This window comes from Ostrinia nubilalis, chromosome 7, assembly GCF_963855985.1.
Source record: "Ostrinia nubilalis chromosome 7, ilOstNubi1.1, whole genome shotgun sequence".
NCBI classification, from domain to species: domain Eukaryota; kingdom Metazoa; phylum Arthropoda; class Insecta; order Lepidoptera; family Crambidae; genus Ostrinia; species Ostrinia nubilalis.
In genome coordinates this window covers 6,334,856-6,353,859 of record NC_087094.1, presented here as the reverse complement: position 1 = coordinate 6,353,859, position 19,004 = coordinate 6,334,856, and the positions used below count along the sequence as shown (strand labels likewise).

At 36.3% G+C, this 19,004-nt stretch overlaps 1 protein-coding gene across 1 annotated transcript; it reads left to right on the top strand.

The window, feature by feature from the left end:
• The first annotated feature begins 11,256 nt into the window (after positions 1 to 11,256).
• LOC135073566 (uncharacterized) lies at positions 11,257 to 13,089 on the top strand. The gene has a single exon (XM_063967734.1). It carries the CDS (start codon positions 11,393 to 11,395, stop codon positions 12,575 to 12,577), a length of 1,185 nt encoding a protein of 394 aa, XP_063823804.1. The 5' UTR covers positions 11,257 to 11,392; the 3' UTR covers positions 12,578 to 13,089.
• Positions 13,090 to 19,004: the final 5,915 nt, after the last annotated feature.

Genomic DNA, 19,004 nt, shown 5'->3' with positions numbered 1-19,004 from the left:
CCTATAAGGCTTGTCAACAAGGAATATAAAATAAATGTGGTTACAAAATTTTCAAAAATCTTCAGAAATCAGTGAAGTAAGTAGTGAATGTTACGTCATTAATGTTATCAGAAATGATCAACATAATCATTAGACTACGGAACTCTAAACTTAACACTTGTTAACATAAGCCACAATATCTACATCAGTCTTATAAAGATATACTCGTATGAGTATAGCTTCTAGATCAAAATAGATATACTTCTCATAAACCTTGAAATGAAAATTTTAGGATTCTGTGATCATACAACAGTATACCTTCTCAAGTTTCTGATGATTCTTATTGGAAACTGCATGCAATGACTGCCTCAGACTGCTATCAGAAAAGTATTTTTGAAGAACTTGCTATAGAAATCTCACTCACTCTTTTATACGAAGAACTGTGTTGAATGGAAAATCAATTTTAATCTAAAACATCAGCTCTACCATAATAGACAGGGACCTTTATAATCTATAGGTACTCGTACTAATATTATAAATGCGAAAGTAACTCTGTCTGTCTGTCTCACTTTCACGCCTATATCACTGAACCGATTTTGATGAAATTTGGCATAGAGATAGTTTGAGTCCCGGGAAAGGACAGGATAGTTTTTGAAACAGGGACACGCGTGATAAAGTTTTTCTGTGACAGACAAAATTCCACGCGGGCGAAGCCGCGGGCGGAAAGCTAGTAATAACTAATTTGCTTGATTGGATTAAGACATCAAGCGTGCTCGATTTCACGGTCAGCAAAAAGATCATATATCTTTAATAAGGAATTTGTAACGGATACTCTGTTGAGCATTGATATGCATGAATTGATTTGTTTAGGATTCTGTTTTGGTTTTATAATAACCAATCAATTTTTAAACGTTTAATAATTAGAAGCGTTTCGTTATTGTTTTATGAGGTAGCAATAAAAAAATATGAAAGCTTTAAAGCTCTTACTTTAGGTATTCTTTGTCAAATTATAACTTAGTTTAACTTATCTTTGCTAAAAGAATCAAAACAGTTGGTATGACATTTAAAACTGTGCTATGTGACTACTTTGTTTTGTGCTATGAACATGGAAAATGGCCAGCTATGTAGAATAAAAAAAACATATACTCATATTGAGAACCTCCTCCTTTTTTTGAAGTCTGTTAAAAATTGCATTTCATCTCGCTCACAACTCTTCAATATCTGATTGTCGTTGTAAGTGTCTTCACTACAAAAGCTATTTTGCAGACTCTACCACATACCCTCAAAATATTCCAAAGAGGAAATTCCATTCATAATTTTCTTAAAACATACACCTTGACGTGGCAAAGGCAGAACAAAACAGCCATTTACAACATAATTATATCAATCGGCGATTCCTATGCAGCCGATCATTAACAATGCAATTAGCGGTGAAATATCATTCATTAGACCTCGTTAGATATTTAAAACAGCAATGTTTGTAACGAAATGTCTTCATTAATGTAATTACTTCATAATTGTGTTGTCATTTTTTACAAAAACTTAAAGGATTATTAATAACAACTTCATCCGCACTCAATAATATTTTCTTTTTATCAACATAATTACGACTGCGTTTTATTTTAAACTACAGTGACATCTAAAATGCGGTTTCGGCAAATCGCTCGCCACCAAAGAGTCCTATCGCAAAACCAGAGGCTTATCAGCGCCTTCCCTTGTTCTTCGACGGCAATATATTTTTTAAATATGCCATAATTCTTTGCTTCCTAAGATCTGATCCAGATAAGCGTTATTAGAACACGGGTGGTAGAAACCTGTGCGTTATCGCTGTTACAGGTGAACGACAAAAAACTGCCGGTCGCCTTTGGCAAATCGTTAAAATTGTCCCAAATCTTCGGGCTTGTTTGGTTTCTTATCGCCGTTTGTTTAGGAAATAATGAGCGGCCGCGAACTTGTTAACAACTCGCTAACTCGTGTGTTAGTCCGCAGATTAGCTTTACCGAAAGCGAAAATGTTAATTGGAGGCTCGAGTGGCACGACCATAAAGTGAAGCATCGAACGTTGTCTTTGGCATTACTTACGCCCACTCGCTTAGCTGAGTACTGTATTAAAGGCGAGTGGCCAGATATTGTTGATATTTGCATAAAGGATTGGCGGTTGAGGGGCCGCGTGTGTGGCGTGCTTCTGTACCGATATGTCAGCAGCCCAGCTAATTGAGGTTTCAGGAACGCTCGTTATGAAATAAGTGCCGCGCCCCGAGCAATGCGGATTTCATTGCGAACGCAAATGCAGCCTGTATTTAAAGTCCGAATCCATCATTTTGATTGTCGGATTTCGTGCTGCATAGATGTTTCGGCGCTAAATTAAGCTATCATCGTGTAACGAGTTAATACATTTCCATCATATTTTAAACATGAACGACACTGCTTTGATGACGGAAAATCTGGATTTCGTAATTGCTGTTTTAAGGGAGGGCAAAAAATTGCGGCGGGTTCCCGGGACGTTTATGAAACATTGTATAAGTGATGCAATAAAGATGTGAATGAATTACGATATCGATATCCAGTTTAGTAAATTAACGATGCAGATCGACGCATCGCGGTGATATTTATGAGGCGAATTTGTCTCCCGGTCGCGCGGCGTCTCATTACGGTCGCCGACAAAGAGCCTGCCGGCCGACATTTGTCACCTGAACAGTTGCAAATAGCTAAATACTTTATAACCAACAATTACAAACTGTGATTTTTACTGGTTAATTAGTGTATCGCGGTTTGCACTTAAGAAGGTGAGTCGGTGTAAGGAAAAATGTTTTAAATTTTAAAAATTGTGCCGGTTAAAAGTTAGGCGTGTGTAATTTTTTGGGTGAATTTTTTTAGTAAAGTGGTGTAAGGAATTCGCTTATTAAGTGCGGTCGAGACGTCTATCAATTTTGGAGACGCGTGCCGTTTTAGCATTCGGCGCGCGCGCGGCCGACTCGCGCGCACTTCCGCGCTCCCTCATTATAGTGATGGACTCCTCTTAGCTTGTATCAATATTAATTCACAATTTTGTGAATTCATATCGCATCGCACATCTTATAACATGTTCCGGAATAATAAAGCAATGAAATTTTATAGCGAGCGCATCAAATCACTGCATCGACTTACGTAAGTGTGTTTATGGGAAAATGTGGTAGCGTTGGTATTTTTTATAATATCGGCCACTTTCTTTGACTTTTAATTTAACGTCAATTTATCGACAATGTGGCGTCATCTCTACAGTACGGCAAGGCGGGAAGTAATTTCCCAATTAATTAAGTCCTCAACTTTCCTCCCGTTTTGGACGCGGCACGCGACTTACAAGTTACAACCGGCCATATTTGCCGATTTGCACCGGGAACGGTACTCGGTCTCATAATTTAAGTTAAACGAGATTTTTTTTTTTTTATTGTAACCATCAGTATTTTCAAGCAGACATACTTAATGTTGGATGAGATTATATTTTATACACACTGTCGTTATTACACTTCGAGTTTTGAGGGACAATGCTTTCGGGTATATGTACTTTCAACTAAGCAAATAATTTTGTAGTTGACTTGTGCAAATGGTAAGGATTAATAGTCGTGATAAGACCATAATCTAAGACTAGACGTGGAATGAAGCCAATATGAATGCTTCTATAAAATAAAACTGATTGTCCAATGAATTTTATAGAGACGCCTAAAAAATCTGACAGCGGCCTATGTGAGCCAACACAATGGACCTATGACCTGCTGTAAACAAACCCTTACAATGGGGACTATTACCTGCACCGAGCGCTCTCAGAGGCCGCCATTTAGCGCGGATTCCCAAAGATCCCTCTGTAAATAAGCCTGTTTTATTAAGGCGGTATGCCATTGTGGCAGCTCTCGAACAAAGTTTATTGGCTAATTTTATTCAATTAAATTGTTCTGTAGCATGCGCACGACCAGCCGTTTTAACGCCTCGGAAATTATTGCAATAGATAACGTAATGGGTGTAGCACACGACGCGAGCTGACGCGCCTTTCTGCTAAAGTGTTGGGAATAGCATTTTGGAATTTTTCAAGTGGGTCTTGACGCAAATTATTTACGGATTTCTTTATGCTGCTTATCTTTGTTGACAAGATTTGTGGAATGACCAGGGTAAGGCTACAGACACACAGCTATAGTAGCATTCCACGCCGGTTTTTTTTTAAGATGAGCCGCGCCGCTTTGAAATCAGAAGCCATTCGGACATACCAAATATAATGTCTTAATAAGAGTCCAATACCCATGAAAATGAAATAATTATTATTTATGAGCATAATAAGATATAATATTTTAATTAATGTCCTGTAGATTGGTGACAAAAATTATTTGAGGATCTGGTATCATAGAGTCATCTTGGTCATTAACTGGCTTCCAATATATTTTCAACGTTTACCATACTAATACAAATCATCGTCAGGCGCCGACAGGTTAGTGTCATGTCGTGAAGATATTCTGTTTTTCTTCTTATTGAAATAATAAAAATTTAGTTTGGCTTCCACTCAATTCAAAGGGTTGAAAATGATCGTAATATGTTAATTTCGGTCAACATTAAACGGGTGGTGGCTTCCAAACGGTGGATGCTCTGCCAACCACATGCTGGGAACACGAAGACGTTTCATCACATCATATTATTGTCAGAGGACAAAACTATTATGATCGACCGTTTTTTACGAAAGTTCATTTTACTAAACGCAGTTCGCGTCATGCTGACAACGCATTTCACAAATCGTTTATAATAGATTTTTATTTTAGCCCCGATGCGTATGCGCTGAGTTGATAGTATCGTGCTGTTATGAATGTTGACATGAATAAATGAAGCCCAAAAGGGTTCGTTGAATTGCTAGCAATTAATCAGCATGATACATTAAATAGCTGAGATTTATTTTGTAGTCATAATATTGTGCCAAAGTTAATTTTAACAAATCTAATGCATCATCCAGTTAAATCTATTATATTTAGGATTTTTAATTAAATGTGAAAAAAGTAGAGCAAAAAATTTACCACAAATGACATTGTTTTTGCGAAATTGTGATTCTTCAATGATAATAAATCAATAGAACTAATAGATGACAAAGAAAGATATCCGGAACAAACCAAAAAACGTAAAATAGTGGATCAGCGCTACCGTACAAAATCGCATCCTCGTAAAACATGTCAAAGCAGGCCGAAGTGTCCGCAAAGACAATAAATTCAAGGACATCGGCGGCCAGCAAGCCCTACAAAAACAAATAAAATTATATTTAATAGTCTCGTGAGAACTGTCGCCCACCACCCACTGCGGAGGTTCGTTAAATATTTTAATTGCGACGCTAAAAAGGTCCCAAAATTTTATATCTCGTAAATCAAAGGTGTGTCCACGGTAGTCCTGTTACCGGTCTTTTTTAAAGTTGGGTAATCTGGCATGATAAACCACGGAACAGGCCGACCTTTGGTTAAATCGTACAGAAATTGGAAATAAAGGTTTTTGGGGCTGTACTATTATTAGCTCGTCATCACTGGGTCGTGAAAGCAGACCGTACAGCGGCGGCATCGATTAGCATCGCTGCCTACTCCCCGTCAGCCCAATTTTTCGCTTCCGAAATTTCTAAAACATGATATGTTTACCGCGTTTCGCTATATCGATGCACAGATAAAATTATGTCGTAATTCTGTCTCATTTTTGTAACATAATAGTTTAAATGCCACAATCAGACCTCCCAAGAGACCGCATAAATGAGTTATCATTTTCATCATTGTCTTCTGTCATCAATCGTGAGGATTTGCTAAAAAAGCAGTATGTAATTTTGTCCCATCAGTGTCGGAAGTCTCATTCCGCTGAGTTCGAGAGTCATTCGGAATCCATCATTCACTCCAAACTAGATGTGTAAAAACTGAAATTTCCGAGTCAATAAACGGCTCTGTTTGTTTTTCTAACAGGAAATTTATATAGTTCGGTAAAAAGACTGGTAAAAAAGGCGGGGACCGTGTGGGTGGTTGCTGACGACAGTTTAAGTAGTAATGTGATACTAGTCCAGTTTGTTTTTCTAGCGCACTCAAAATTGTCGGGAGCCAATGAGTTGATTCCGTTTTGCTGATGACATGTCATAAAATTTCGGGAATAGGTACTTAAGATAACCATTTTATAGTATTTACGGAAGTGAGAACCATTTACGACCACTAAGTTTTTGCCTTTAAAGTCAGTTTTAATTTTTATCATATTGTTGACAAAAGTCAATCATGATCTTAGCTTATGTAATTATTTTTAGGTACTTGCACCATAAATCTTTCCATCTATTAAATTATTAACTAGATATCATGTTTAAGGAAAGCCACTGATTTCTACTTACATAATTATTTCAAATGTTCCAAAACCATTTAGATATGTATAAATTTATTAACCATAAATAGGTTGGAAGTGGTAATAGGAAGTCTTCATCAAGTTATCAAGATATTTATGAAGTAGTGAGGTAAATTTCTTTTTAGAATTAAATAATTGAAGAGATTTCGTACAATGACCATAAATCGCAGAGATTTTTTCCCGTGATCAATAAAATGATCGAGGGTTCCCTTTCTTTGAATGTGTGTGTGGGCGCAAGAGGTCACGTGGCAATACCCTCGTAGCAACCCCTATTGACACAGGGCGTCCTTTTCCTACTTATGGATTTTTTGATGTTGAAAAGAGAGAAAGAACTATGTTGTGTGAGTAAGGCGGCGCGGGCTCAAACATCTGCCGCCTCTGATATTTTTTCGTTGGTAAAGTTAAAATGGAATAATAATACTTTAATCAAAGTTTTATTGCATTTTTTCAATAAGTTGAATCAAGAATTTTCTTTTCTGAGAGTACTTTCTTTCTGTTGATAACTAACTTTGAAGGTATGTGATTTTCTGAACCCTAAATTCTAAATTTTTCTTCCACTAAGGTAGAATTAGAAACGTTTCTGTTTTTATCAAAAGACAAATGTGATTCAATGTTTCAAATAAAGCGCTGATCTCCCGAAGGACATAATTCGAAATATTATTCCAAAACTGACCCTACCCCGAAATCATGTCCCCCGTGGTCCAGATCGCAAACCTGTGTTCTAATTTAATATTCCTTTATTCCTATACAAAACCTAGCTCTCAGCATGTAACGGTTTTGCTATAGAAAACGAGACCAAATTGTGCGGTGTTCCCTTGCAGGACTTGATCTTGTATTTTACAAAATTATAGGTACCGTTGGATTTAAAACTCAATTGCTTATTGAATTGGAATAAGGTCTAGAATGAGATGTCAATTTAAATTTAAAAGGTAGAGTTAAGTTTGTAGGTACAGGAGCTTATTGAAAGTGAATGCAGCAAAGGTCCCAATGTAGGGGAGTCGCTCGTCTGGTGTAAAACAATATATGAAAAGCATAATTGTCTGGACCATAAATGGAATGGAACTGGAATGAAAGCGCAAGCCCACCGGATATTTTTTGCGAATCCAGACTTTGAAAGAGTGCATAATGTTGCTATGAATGTCAATCTTTACGCCATTGAAGACCAGTCTGGAGAACTTGTATTGGGGTGTACTTACAAATTCATTTTATTCAAATACGTCATTTTGAAAGTTAATGTTACGACTGAGCATTGTAGGGTTAGAAATCTTATTAGAAAACTACAAGTGAGTGAGATGTCACTGGGTCTTACACAAAAGATTACAGATTCTTAAGATTCTCTCAATATTTTGACTCCATGATTACATTACGGAGAGAGAGACTACGCTGTTTTTGTAGACGTTTCAACTCCAAACTTTTCACGCTCTCAAAAAAAGTCGTCAATTTTGAAATCCATATTACATCAAGTAAGATTGATAATTTTACTGTCCTAAATTGTCGTAAATTCGATGAAATGAAACCTTTTGTAATAATGTAATAAACAATCTCAAATGAACAATAATGAATGAAGCTAAAGCTAAAAGCAAAAGCTTATTCCAATTTCGTCATTTAATTTTCTATTTTTGAACTTATTTTTTTTTCTCGTAAATAACGCTAATAATAAATGTAGCTAGCCAGCATTATTAGAAGCGAAGTACTCGTACCCAATTGTTTTATGACACTCCCATCCCCTTGCATCTATTGAACGCTTAGCCTAGTCACCTAGACGGAGCCTAACCCTTTCTTCGGCGACCTTAGATTTCAAGTTGAAGGTCCCCCTTTATCCGATTCTAATAATGGCCCTGCTCAATGGCTAGTTATTTCAAGGCGACCTGCATTGAGATAGGTCTTAGAAAAAGGTCGCTCTTTCAAAATACAGCTGGCCGATTGACGGATGTGAATGCACAGGTTATGTTTAGATGTTTTGTACCTTTTGCTTCGTCTAGACGACGACTAGCCATTGTTTGTAAACAGTATTATTAGGCTGGGATTATGATGTGATGGGTGTGTTTTGATTTTGATACAATTTTTTTACTGATTTTTGAGTCGATGCTTACAATCTCGAAAAAAATAAGCACTTTATGCTCTTTGAACATTCTTGAACGTTTTCAATTTTCAAAATGCTAATTTAATCAGGTATACATAATACCTACTTATTGTAGTTATACCTAATCTAAAGGTAGATACATAATTTTACTTATGAAGTAGTAAAATAGAAGAATCACTTTTAAAATCAAACGGAAGAGCTCTTAAAACAAATATTGCAACTAAAAGGCTTACGGTGTTTTGACAGTCACTTTCTCGAACATGGCACAGATTTGCCCACCCCCCTTAATTCCCCATATGGTATGGCTAAATTTAACTCGCAGCATAACCTGACGCCAATAATGAGGCACCACATGTTGCCAAGATGGTGTACATCACCTTATGAGATAGAGAAAAAACCCACATCTTGAATTACAGGATGCACTTTCGGGTATTAGGAACAGTGCCCGAGTAAGACTCCCTAATCCTGCAGTGTTTTATTACATTGAGGATTGCAATAAATTTTAACTGAACGTTAAAAAGCTTAAGTGGAACGCCTTAAAGATGAAGAAGATTAAAAACACAGTGCACAGTGACATTGCTTGCGGTAAACGGATAGGCGTCACGTTCCGTGGAAGAGTGCCTTATTTCTTGTGCCGCAATATGTTTTACAGTTGTGATCATTACGTCAATTGGACATGTTTAAAATGTATAATAAAGAACGTGTTTCAGCATGGTAAATTAAGTTTTCTGCGATGAAAATCTTGAGAATAAAATTATGACGTCACCATATTGAAAGATGACACAAATGAAATACTGAAATTAATCAAAATTTAAGACCTATACTCATCTTATTGTTTTGCTTATTCTTTTACATTTTGTTTAAATTCTAAAAACTTGTGCTAAGAAACTTACAAAAGAAAACGAAATGAATTTTCTTTGTATAATCATTTTTTATGTATAATCAATAATCTATTTCTACATTAAAATATACGTTACAAAAATCCTTCACTAACGATCAGAGTCATTAAGAAAATCCCTAATCGCGTAAATACCACCGTTTCAAATCCAAACAGTCTAAATGTTCATCGTTAATCTTCTTCAATGCATTTACTCAAAATGGTTCATACAGCATTGTAATAAAGTCTATTGCTATCAATTGATAGGCTACAAAGGATGGCACGTGCCAATGCGCAGGACAAAAGCTAAAGGGCAGAGCAGCTGGCGTGGGTGAGACCCACACATTCATAGAAATGGAGATAGTTCTCTATACACACATGGTTACATTCAACTTCTAATGCACACTTGGGTGCTTAGATATTAGAAATGATAACGTTTATTACGCCATGTGTCTCGTGGTCAGCTGATGTTTACAATGATGTCAGTAAATGACGTTTTATTTACTTTCCCTTTGTACTTACACGTTTAAGAGTAATTAAGATCTTTCTAAGAGTATTATATTGATACAAAGATTAATATATTTTTTGTATCTATGTAGTAGGTACATGTCCACCTCAGACCAGACCCTTCATAAGGTCTTAGTAATGCTATTGGTATTTTTTTTTATTGAATGGGTTATAAATTTTTATGTGTCAGAAAGGTTTGCAATTTTCATTTATTTTTTTTTATTTTATGGGGCAGAAGAAATCTCTCACACAAATCATAACAACGTATCTACTAATAATGTTAACATTTGTTAATAGTTTTGTAGAAACAACTAAGATTATCTGTATCATGAAGAGATCGTTTCCTAATAATAAGACCGCCTAAATGATGCATTTTCAATTAAAATGAAAGTTTTATGTGGTTTGCAATAATGTACCTACCTACTATCTAATTAACTATCAATAAAGGGAGAGAGCTTCTTCTTCTTAAAACAAACATTAATCAAGAAACCTTTACGTGGACAAAAAATAAATGGGTTCTAGGCGCAGCGCCTGCAGTCGTAGCATTTCTTGCGTAGCGCATTCTCTTGAAATTCCACTGAAACACGCAAACGAATAAGTTTATGTAATGATGTGTGTAGAGAGACCTCTACACACTTCGTTACATAAACTTATTCGTACCTCTACACTATATCTATATAGCAATTTTAGTGACATGAAGTTACTAAGTGCTTTCGACTCTACAATAAAGGTTCATCGGTCGCTTTCATAGTAAGTATTATGTTGTGGTATTGGCTGACGAAGAATTTGCTAACTTTAGGCATGACTATTCATTAGACAGCATAGTTTATGTTCTACCTATCCAGTAGATAGATACCTGCATACCTGAGTGCACCTAAACTTAGATTAACTATCATAGATTTTCATTATCTTGACTGAGATTCGAACCAGGATTTATCTGGATTCAAAACAATAATATAGAGCCGGCTCCGTTCGTTCGTTTAATGCTTATCTATGTGCCTGCTACGACGACTACGTATATTTGCTTAAGCAAAAAAGGTAGTTACACTACCTACTACAAAATTAAGCATGTTTTTTAGTAAAATAGTAGTCACATTGGAATTTGTGAGAGCTAAGAATATAAAGTTAACATGTAAGGATAAGATTAAATTAATAATTTAATCACTTTTCTATGCATGAGCCTTAATAATTGGCTCTTCGACCGTGTTTCAAAATCTTGTTACTGGATTGAGTCCTATCTGCCGCTAGGAAATGCATCAAAAGAAATCGTAAATTACAAACTGTATCGACGGTGGTGGGGCATGTTATTGTTATTGAAGCAACGCTTCCCCAATCCGCCCCTTTGAAAGAGCATGTGTGCAACTAGCGAGCGTAAGTACCCCTGTTGATCCCCCCGCGAGCGACCCAGGTGCGAGCCGTGGCACGCGCCATTCCCGTCGCGGCCGGCGATCCGACGCCACCTAAACTACCCCGACCTCACTACAGTTATCTCGACGTGACCACAACCCTAGAACTCCACCACCACCGTGACTAACCTACAACAAACAATCAGAACATGTGAAATCGGCAACTCATCCCAAAATGAGCTCGATCGGCGTCGTAGTCTTCCGCAACTCACCGCTACAGGAAACCGTGAATAACACCGTGAACATATCGAACAATGAAGCCAATCAAAACGTCAGGCGAGAAATCATTATCGTGCGGAAGAAACCAAAGGTGCAATCGCCCGCTACAGTTTCAGTGAGTTCGTTAGTGCGCGCCATCGATACGAGTGCTACGACCGTAGTCGCGAAGAGGCCGAGATTACGTGAAAGCAGCACCGAGGAACGTACGCCGACGCCGCTCGCCGTAGCACGCCGGAATGCGCGGGAAAGGAACCGAGTGCGGCAAGTCAACGACGGATTCGCGGCGCTGCGCAAGCACATCCCAGATGAAGTGGCAGCTGCATTCGAAAATGCTAACTCGAATCGAGGTCCAAACAAAAAACTTAGCAAAGTGGAAACCCTGCGCATGGCCGTGGAATATATTAGGAACTTAGAAAGTTTATTGAACATTGGCCACGCAGATAAAGAAAACTCGAGTCGACCATCCATGGAATCTTTCCCGTCACCAGCTTCGTCATCGCCCAGGGAAAACAGCCAGGAGAGGAGTTATTATTCGTTAAATTCACCGGCGCTTGACGACGAAGATATGGACGAAGATGAGATGGATGGTACCTTGCAGCAGATACCTCAGCATCAGTACGTGGAACTGCCTGCTACAGAAACCTTCCAGTTGGTGTCGACCCCTCACTTGTATGAAGAAGAAGACTGTACCGGACAACCTTTGACTCCGTCCTCAGATCTCCTAGCACAAGAGGAAGTGAACTCGCACATTTTAGACGGACATTTCACCTTTCCAAATGCAGCTGAACAGTTCACTGTGATTCCTGAACAACCATATTTAAGTGAGTCGGACATACCTGTGAATGAAAGTGACTTTGAAGTGAAGTATTCTGACTCTATCCATCATCAGATGCACGGTTTCAACGGTGAAGCGGAACTGCCTTTAGAGACAATCAATGCTGAATTGATTTTGTCTCAGAATCAGTACAAGTTTAAGGAGGAAGAGAATTTTATTGAGGATCAGCCGTACACTGATGTGGAGCTGAAGAAGGAGCTGCCAGATATCCAAGTGACGCCTGAAGATAGGGAGCAGTTTGAGGAAACCTTGAAGTGGTGGCAGGAAAAAACGAGGCAAGCGCGTCCACTTATTAAAAAGAATTAACTAAATTTCAATTTTGTATTGTAATTTATCTGTGTAAGTAGAAAATTTGAGATATTTATTGTGATGTAATTATAGTATGTTATGAAATGTACAGCTGTGAGTGCCAAAGTCGGTTGCGCGCGCGCAAGGTGTTCCGTAACGGTCAGTAGAATAATGAGCCATGTACACTTTTATTGCCATTTGAGTTAAGTTCAAGCTATTTATTTAATACCAATGGAATTAATTACCGTATGTTCAGTTTTTAATTATAGATTTATCTTTATTTCGAAAACTTTTAAAAAGGTTTTAATATTTTGGCCCTGTAAAGTAAAATAATGTAACTTATATTCTAAGAAAAGACATGTTTAGTCTGTATGTGAAATACCTTAAAATATTGCTCAGGAATTCCTAGTTATGTTAATTTGTACATATTTGTATCAGAAGGGCACCTAAATATAATACAAATTACTATAGCTGATTTAACATAGTGCCTTTTAGACTTATAAATTATTGTGATGTTAGATTTGTAGTTATTTAATGCGACAATGTTGTCACCTTATTACAATAAATATCTAATCTTTGGAAAATATATTTTATTTTGTTTTATTCCCAAAACTCTTTTAGAATTTTTATTAGCATTCATTTATATTTTTATTTTATTTATTTTATTTGGTGCACAAAACAGGGATACAACCATAACATACAAAGCTTTTAAAGCAGGCTATACAGTAAAACTTGTTGCAGCTCCAATAAAAAGTGCACACAACATACAATGCTATTCGAGTTAACAATAATTATACATAATACGTAAATTATAAAAATAAACATTTGAGTAATTTCAAAGATTTTATAAAGGGAACAAAAACTGATCTTATAAAGAATCTAATTTCACCACCAGCAGCTAATGATTACAATCAACCCCATTAGAAACACATTCTCCTAATTTCATCCCCATTGAGACAAAAACCCCTATGGTAATCGGCCAAATTGTTTGACTATGAATGACCTACTTATAACGCTTGACATCAGCCGCAAGGGCGGGTTATACAAAACGATGTTAACATTCTTAACAACCAGTTAGTCGAGGCCAAACTAAGCCAGCACAGCACAGTAACACACACAGTAGTATAAAATACAAATACACACATACAATTCATCCTAAAATATTAACTATCTTAACAAAAACATAATAATCACTCTTCTCTAGAGTCTTTAAGTAATTGAATTCATCATCTCATTTTTACCCGATTCCGCCAAAAGGATGGGGATATTAAATTATTGTTTAGTGTACGACACATGTAACGTTTAAAACTTTTTTGTTTTGTTTTCTATGTCAAAAATCTCGGTGGCCATGCCTTCTAAAACTAAACCGCTCCTACTAGCCTTCGTCTAACTTAACCTTTAGTTAGTAGAGCCGGCCCCAGCCGTTAACGGTAAGGCGATATCGCATTGTGATTGTAATGCGCCCGTTACCAAAACCCTGATCCGAGGGAGTCCCAAACGGGTCATTACAATTTCGGAATCGAGTTTTTGAGTTTGATTTTATGCGCTCCGGACCGTTTCTTTTTTTTAGGACCATTCAAAGTGCCTTTTGAGATGACGTATCAAAAAGTTTGTATGAACTTATTGGGGTGTGGGTAATTTTGCCTTGCAGGATGAATTATCATCAGAAAATTTTTTGATAGATTAAAATATCCCATGTAGAGTTCAAGTAATAAAGATCTTTAAAAAATACTCATTAATCCGTATTTGAAAAACAATTTATTGAAAGTTTCATTAAGACTAAGTATAGTCTTATCCCTTTTTAAACAGGCTTTATCCTTAATTATTCGTGCTAATCGGTAACTTCAAAGGAGTTAAGTTGTTGCCGATGCTTTAATAAATGTCATAAATTAGACTCATCCCCTTCATCCTATCAAACACATACATCATTTGACATTAGGAAGCCAGGCTGCATTCAGGAATGTGAGCAACGCAAATGTTGATGCAACTCCCATTTCTTGCTTCGTTCCGCACGCTCCCGCGTTTCCGGGTGGAATTTTAATTTCTCCCACAATTTTTTCATGTAATATCCATATTTTACGCACCAACCACACTATTTTGGCTTCCATTTAAATATTTTCCGCTCCATTCGTCAGGCGCTGTTTCAAATGATTAAACTTTTCGATACACGTGATAGAGCATGTCCATCAAATTTTAAATTTAACGTCATGTAATTCTATGTTAATAGCATCTATAATGGTGCGTAATGGACTCCCGTGGAACTACGATTAACACTTTATACAGCTCGGGAGCCGGTTTTTACCAGTTTTTAGAAATTAAAAGTTACGTTAAAGTTCTAAAATGCGCCGCGGCGTCCAATAAGTAGTTATTAGCGTTCATCATGAAACAAGTGTCCCCTGAAGATGGCAGTTATCTCTGGCGCTCCAACCGAGCACGGTAGTGTGTTTACCATTTTAACCATTATCTGTCGGAGATTATTACTGTACTTAAAACACTCGAGCTACCTAGTACTTGTCGGTTGAAACTCGCTTCCCAAAGTTGCAATAAAAAATAATTGTTTCTTGTGACTGACACTGGTTAATTGATCTGGGAAAGAAAGAAAGGTTACCTATTTAAACTTGGACACATATTGCAGATATAGGACAAAAATACAGACAATTTAACCCAAAAAGGCTACATCAAATTAAAAAGTCCTCCTGTCTTTATTTTTTTTAATAAGCTCAAGTTGATGTTTTAAATAAAATGTTTAAGCTTAATTAAATTTTAAGCACACGAGGCATTTAGGTATTTGAAAGACCTTCATTCGACAATCTCAATAAACAAGTTCTTACATAAATTGTCGTCGTCGAAATGCATGTCTGTAATATTTCCCCAAGAGAATAAAAAGGTATTGCACAGTGATCAGACACCACCGCCGCATCATTGTCAGTTCTACTTATGCGTGGGAAAGCGCGATCCTTTTGCATAACAAACCCGCCACCGCTAGGAAGAAACGCTGATCTAAGCGCGTAAAAAGTCCGTTACGTTACGAGCCGCTATGGCTTTGTCACGGACCTTATACTACGACCAAACGATTTAATCCTTGACAGATTTATTTTAAAATTTTACGCCCTTCCTTCTGATATTTAATGTACTATTACCAGCTATATAATTAAGATATAAAATATAGTTGTAGCATCGTAAAAGTAGGTTGTCATATTTAAGTTCAGTAAGAAAAATATAAGACCTAGTTAACATTTGCGTACCATGTTTAACGCTGTTTACACCTACTTAAACACAGTTATTTTTGCACCTACATCGTCATTTCGCTATTTGCACCAACTAAAATTAACAGCCTTGACATTCGCGTAAATTAAACATAATTTCCTTTACAACTGTTAGAGTTTTGCTGCGTGTCTGCAACAAAGTTGCGTTCAAGCTTCAGGCAACTTGTGTCGTGGAGTTCGATTTGTGTAAAAATAACAAAAATAAAAAGTGACAGCTTGAAAGTATCAAGACGGTTTACGTTCCCAAGCAGCGATATAAAGTCAAAGAAGCTACCCCTATTGTTGTGTAATATTTATTCTTGCGCGGATCTCCTTGGCGTTCAGTAAGGTCGACACCATTGTCACAGGGTTCATGGGAACGAGCAAAAAACGGACCTCGCCTTAAGGGAGCCACCGAACTAACGATCAAAACTGAATAACCACTTTTTCTATGCAGTTTCGCTAGGATCCACGTGTTCAAAGATTAGGTGGCATGTTCTATAATCTTCCTTATGAATGCGAACGCCAAAAAACCAGTTTAGTATCAAAGGAATTCTGTTTGTCTAAGTAATTAACAATGGATGTCATCTAACGCATCTTTGTTAATCTTATTTTATGTGTAAGAATGTTTAGATTCGTCTTCCTATAAAATCAAACTTGTAGAGTCGCGATTCATTTTTATTTATGTTTACTTTGTCTGGAATAAATTCTGCTCTAAAAACTTTAAGCTCTTATAAATAGGAATTTAGGAAGATGGACGAATATTCATTTTTACCATTTATTTGTCTTCTTTGTATTTTTTGCCTGACGTTGCGATACTTTTTGTTTCTTGGATATTTAAGTTTAAGCTGAATATTACAAAATAATGCTTTAAACTCAATTTAATATCAAAAAATCTGTCTTGATTATAGTCAAATTCAACCAAAAAGCTTCGATTTATTCCTACTTGGAACTGAACTGAGTTTTAAGCTTCGTTCTCCAACACGCATCATAGTTATTAGATAGTTATAATGCCATCGAAATGAATTTTGTTAAAACTCTCAATGACTAGTCACTTGATCGAACATAATAACATTAGACTATGATTTGAGACCTCATTCCTTTCTTTCTACAACTCTACCATCAGTTGTGCAAGTAAAACATGTGTAGCCACATATGCATGTCTGTAAATTAAAGTTTTTTGCTTTATCAAGGCGTACAGCCAGATTGCTTGATAGTAGACAGAGAAATTGCGCCGGCGCACCATACGGCTTGCGCTGCGCCATCTGGTAGGCCAAAAAACACCAAATTGGCCCAAATAAGGCAGCGAAGTCACGGTGGCATATGCTTTTGTTTGCCCCTAATTATTTAATTCGATTCGAAGTCGATCGGAAACGTAAACGTGTGTTTTTAGTTAGCGTTAGACGCTGAAAAAACGAACAAACATTTTAATTAAAGCGTGCAGACACAATGCAGTCCATCTGGTAAATGAAAGATTGCATCCGAAATAAAATTATTACAAATGACCGGATGCTGATTTTGACAGAAATGATAGTCAATAGTTTATTACCATGATAAATAGAAAGATAAATTATGTATTAAATACCTAGATGTTGTAAAAGTTAGAATTTTACAATTTAGTAGAACTTGTCACTAGGATACTATCTCTACTCAATTCCTCAACCTCCAATCATTGGGATTGTTCTTTGGAAGTTAACAAATACATACATTTAGTCACGTACTTAGTTGTTACAAATAGTAGATACCTACTATAGATTTTTACCTTCATAAACTAATAAACATGAATAGACTCATTATAATACTCGTATAACCTACACAATTTAATAATGACGTTTATAATGCCAATCAAATCTTGCTTACCTCAAACAGTGTTTGCGTCTTGAACTTGTCCCTTCTATTGGTATTAGAATACTGCATTTCCTACTATAAAAGCGGATGGACAAGAAGATTCAAAATTTTGAAACATAATTTAATTTATTCTCCATTTATTCACAAATTAATTGTATTATTTTCTTTTTAGTAGGTAGGTATGACGTTTATGGCCAAAGTCGGAGTTTTAACAACAGATTTACAATCACTGTAAATCGATACTATCGTGATTAATCTGGATGTTAATTTACACGAGTTACGAAGTTGCTTCGCTAATTATTAATTAATAAGACAATGATCTCGCTTAATGTATTATGTGAACATTGTAAATATCATACATTGTTTCATATTAAATATGTAGGTTCGAAGTTAAAGTCGATATAGGCAATAAATGTAGAGTCATAGAGATAGATAAAGTACTTATCAAAATCTAGTACAATCCTCATAAAACCAATTAATTTCTTGAGTTCAAGTAAACAGCTGTCTATAAAGCGGTTCAAACAAAGATTTGCAATGATTCATCAAATACACATGTTATCTTTACTACGCAAATTATTTCATCATGGATAAACAACAAAACAGTCAGATATTGGAGAAAACACTGAGTAATAGTGCCCTACTTAGCTCATCAAATGTGTTTGGACTATGTAAACAGACAGACAGTACCTATGTAATGTTTGTGCAATAAATGACATTTATGTGAGTCAGTTTTAAAAGTTTGATTTGTTGCTAAAAGATGTCTAAAGGACAAGTATTATGCGAACATTAGGTACCTCAGACAATCTTTCTCTGGTATAAATGTTATGGTCAAAGTGATAAATGTGAAAATTATGAATAATCGCCGGTTATTATGAATAATTACCGCATGATTTGGTAAATGTGATTATTATGAGATCATTTTAGTGTGTATAAACTAAATAGGCGGCTTAGGGGTGGCCCAAGGGCCACCCCCGCCGCACCCTAACCTATTTTTCACTTTAAATCAAAACAATGTGTTAGAGGCATTATGGCGAGTAATGTTATGAAAAACCATTCCAAACTCATTTTGCCAAATTATATTAATATATGATATCAAAACGTTCAAAATGTGAGGCTGTACATGAGCGCTGTACACGAGCCGGTGTTCTCTTATAAGGTGTTTGTTAGTATTAAGGTTACATTATGAAATAATCACTGATATCTAAATGTGATTAATTTATCACTTTTATCAAGCCTGTCGGTAATTATTCATAATAACCGGCGATTATTCATAATTTTCAATTTATCACATTAACCGTAACATAAATAAAGACACAGGATGGTAAGGTGGAAAAAATAAGAAGATAGAACCT

Coding starts and splice junctions, on each gene's coding strand:
- LOC135073566 (XM_063967734.1), top strand. CDS start 11,393: ATGAGCTCGATCGGCGTCGTAGTCTTCCGCAACTCACCGCTACAGGAA.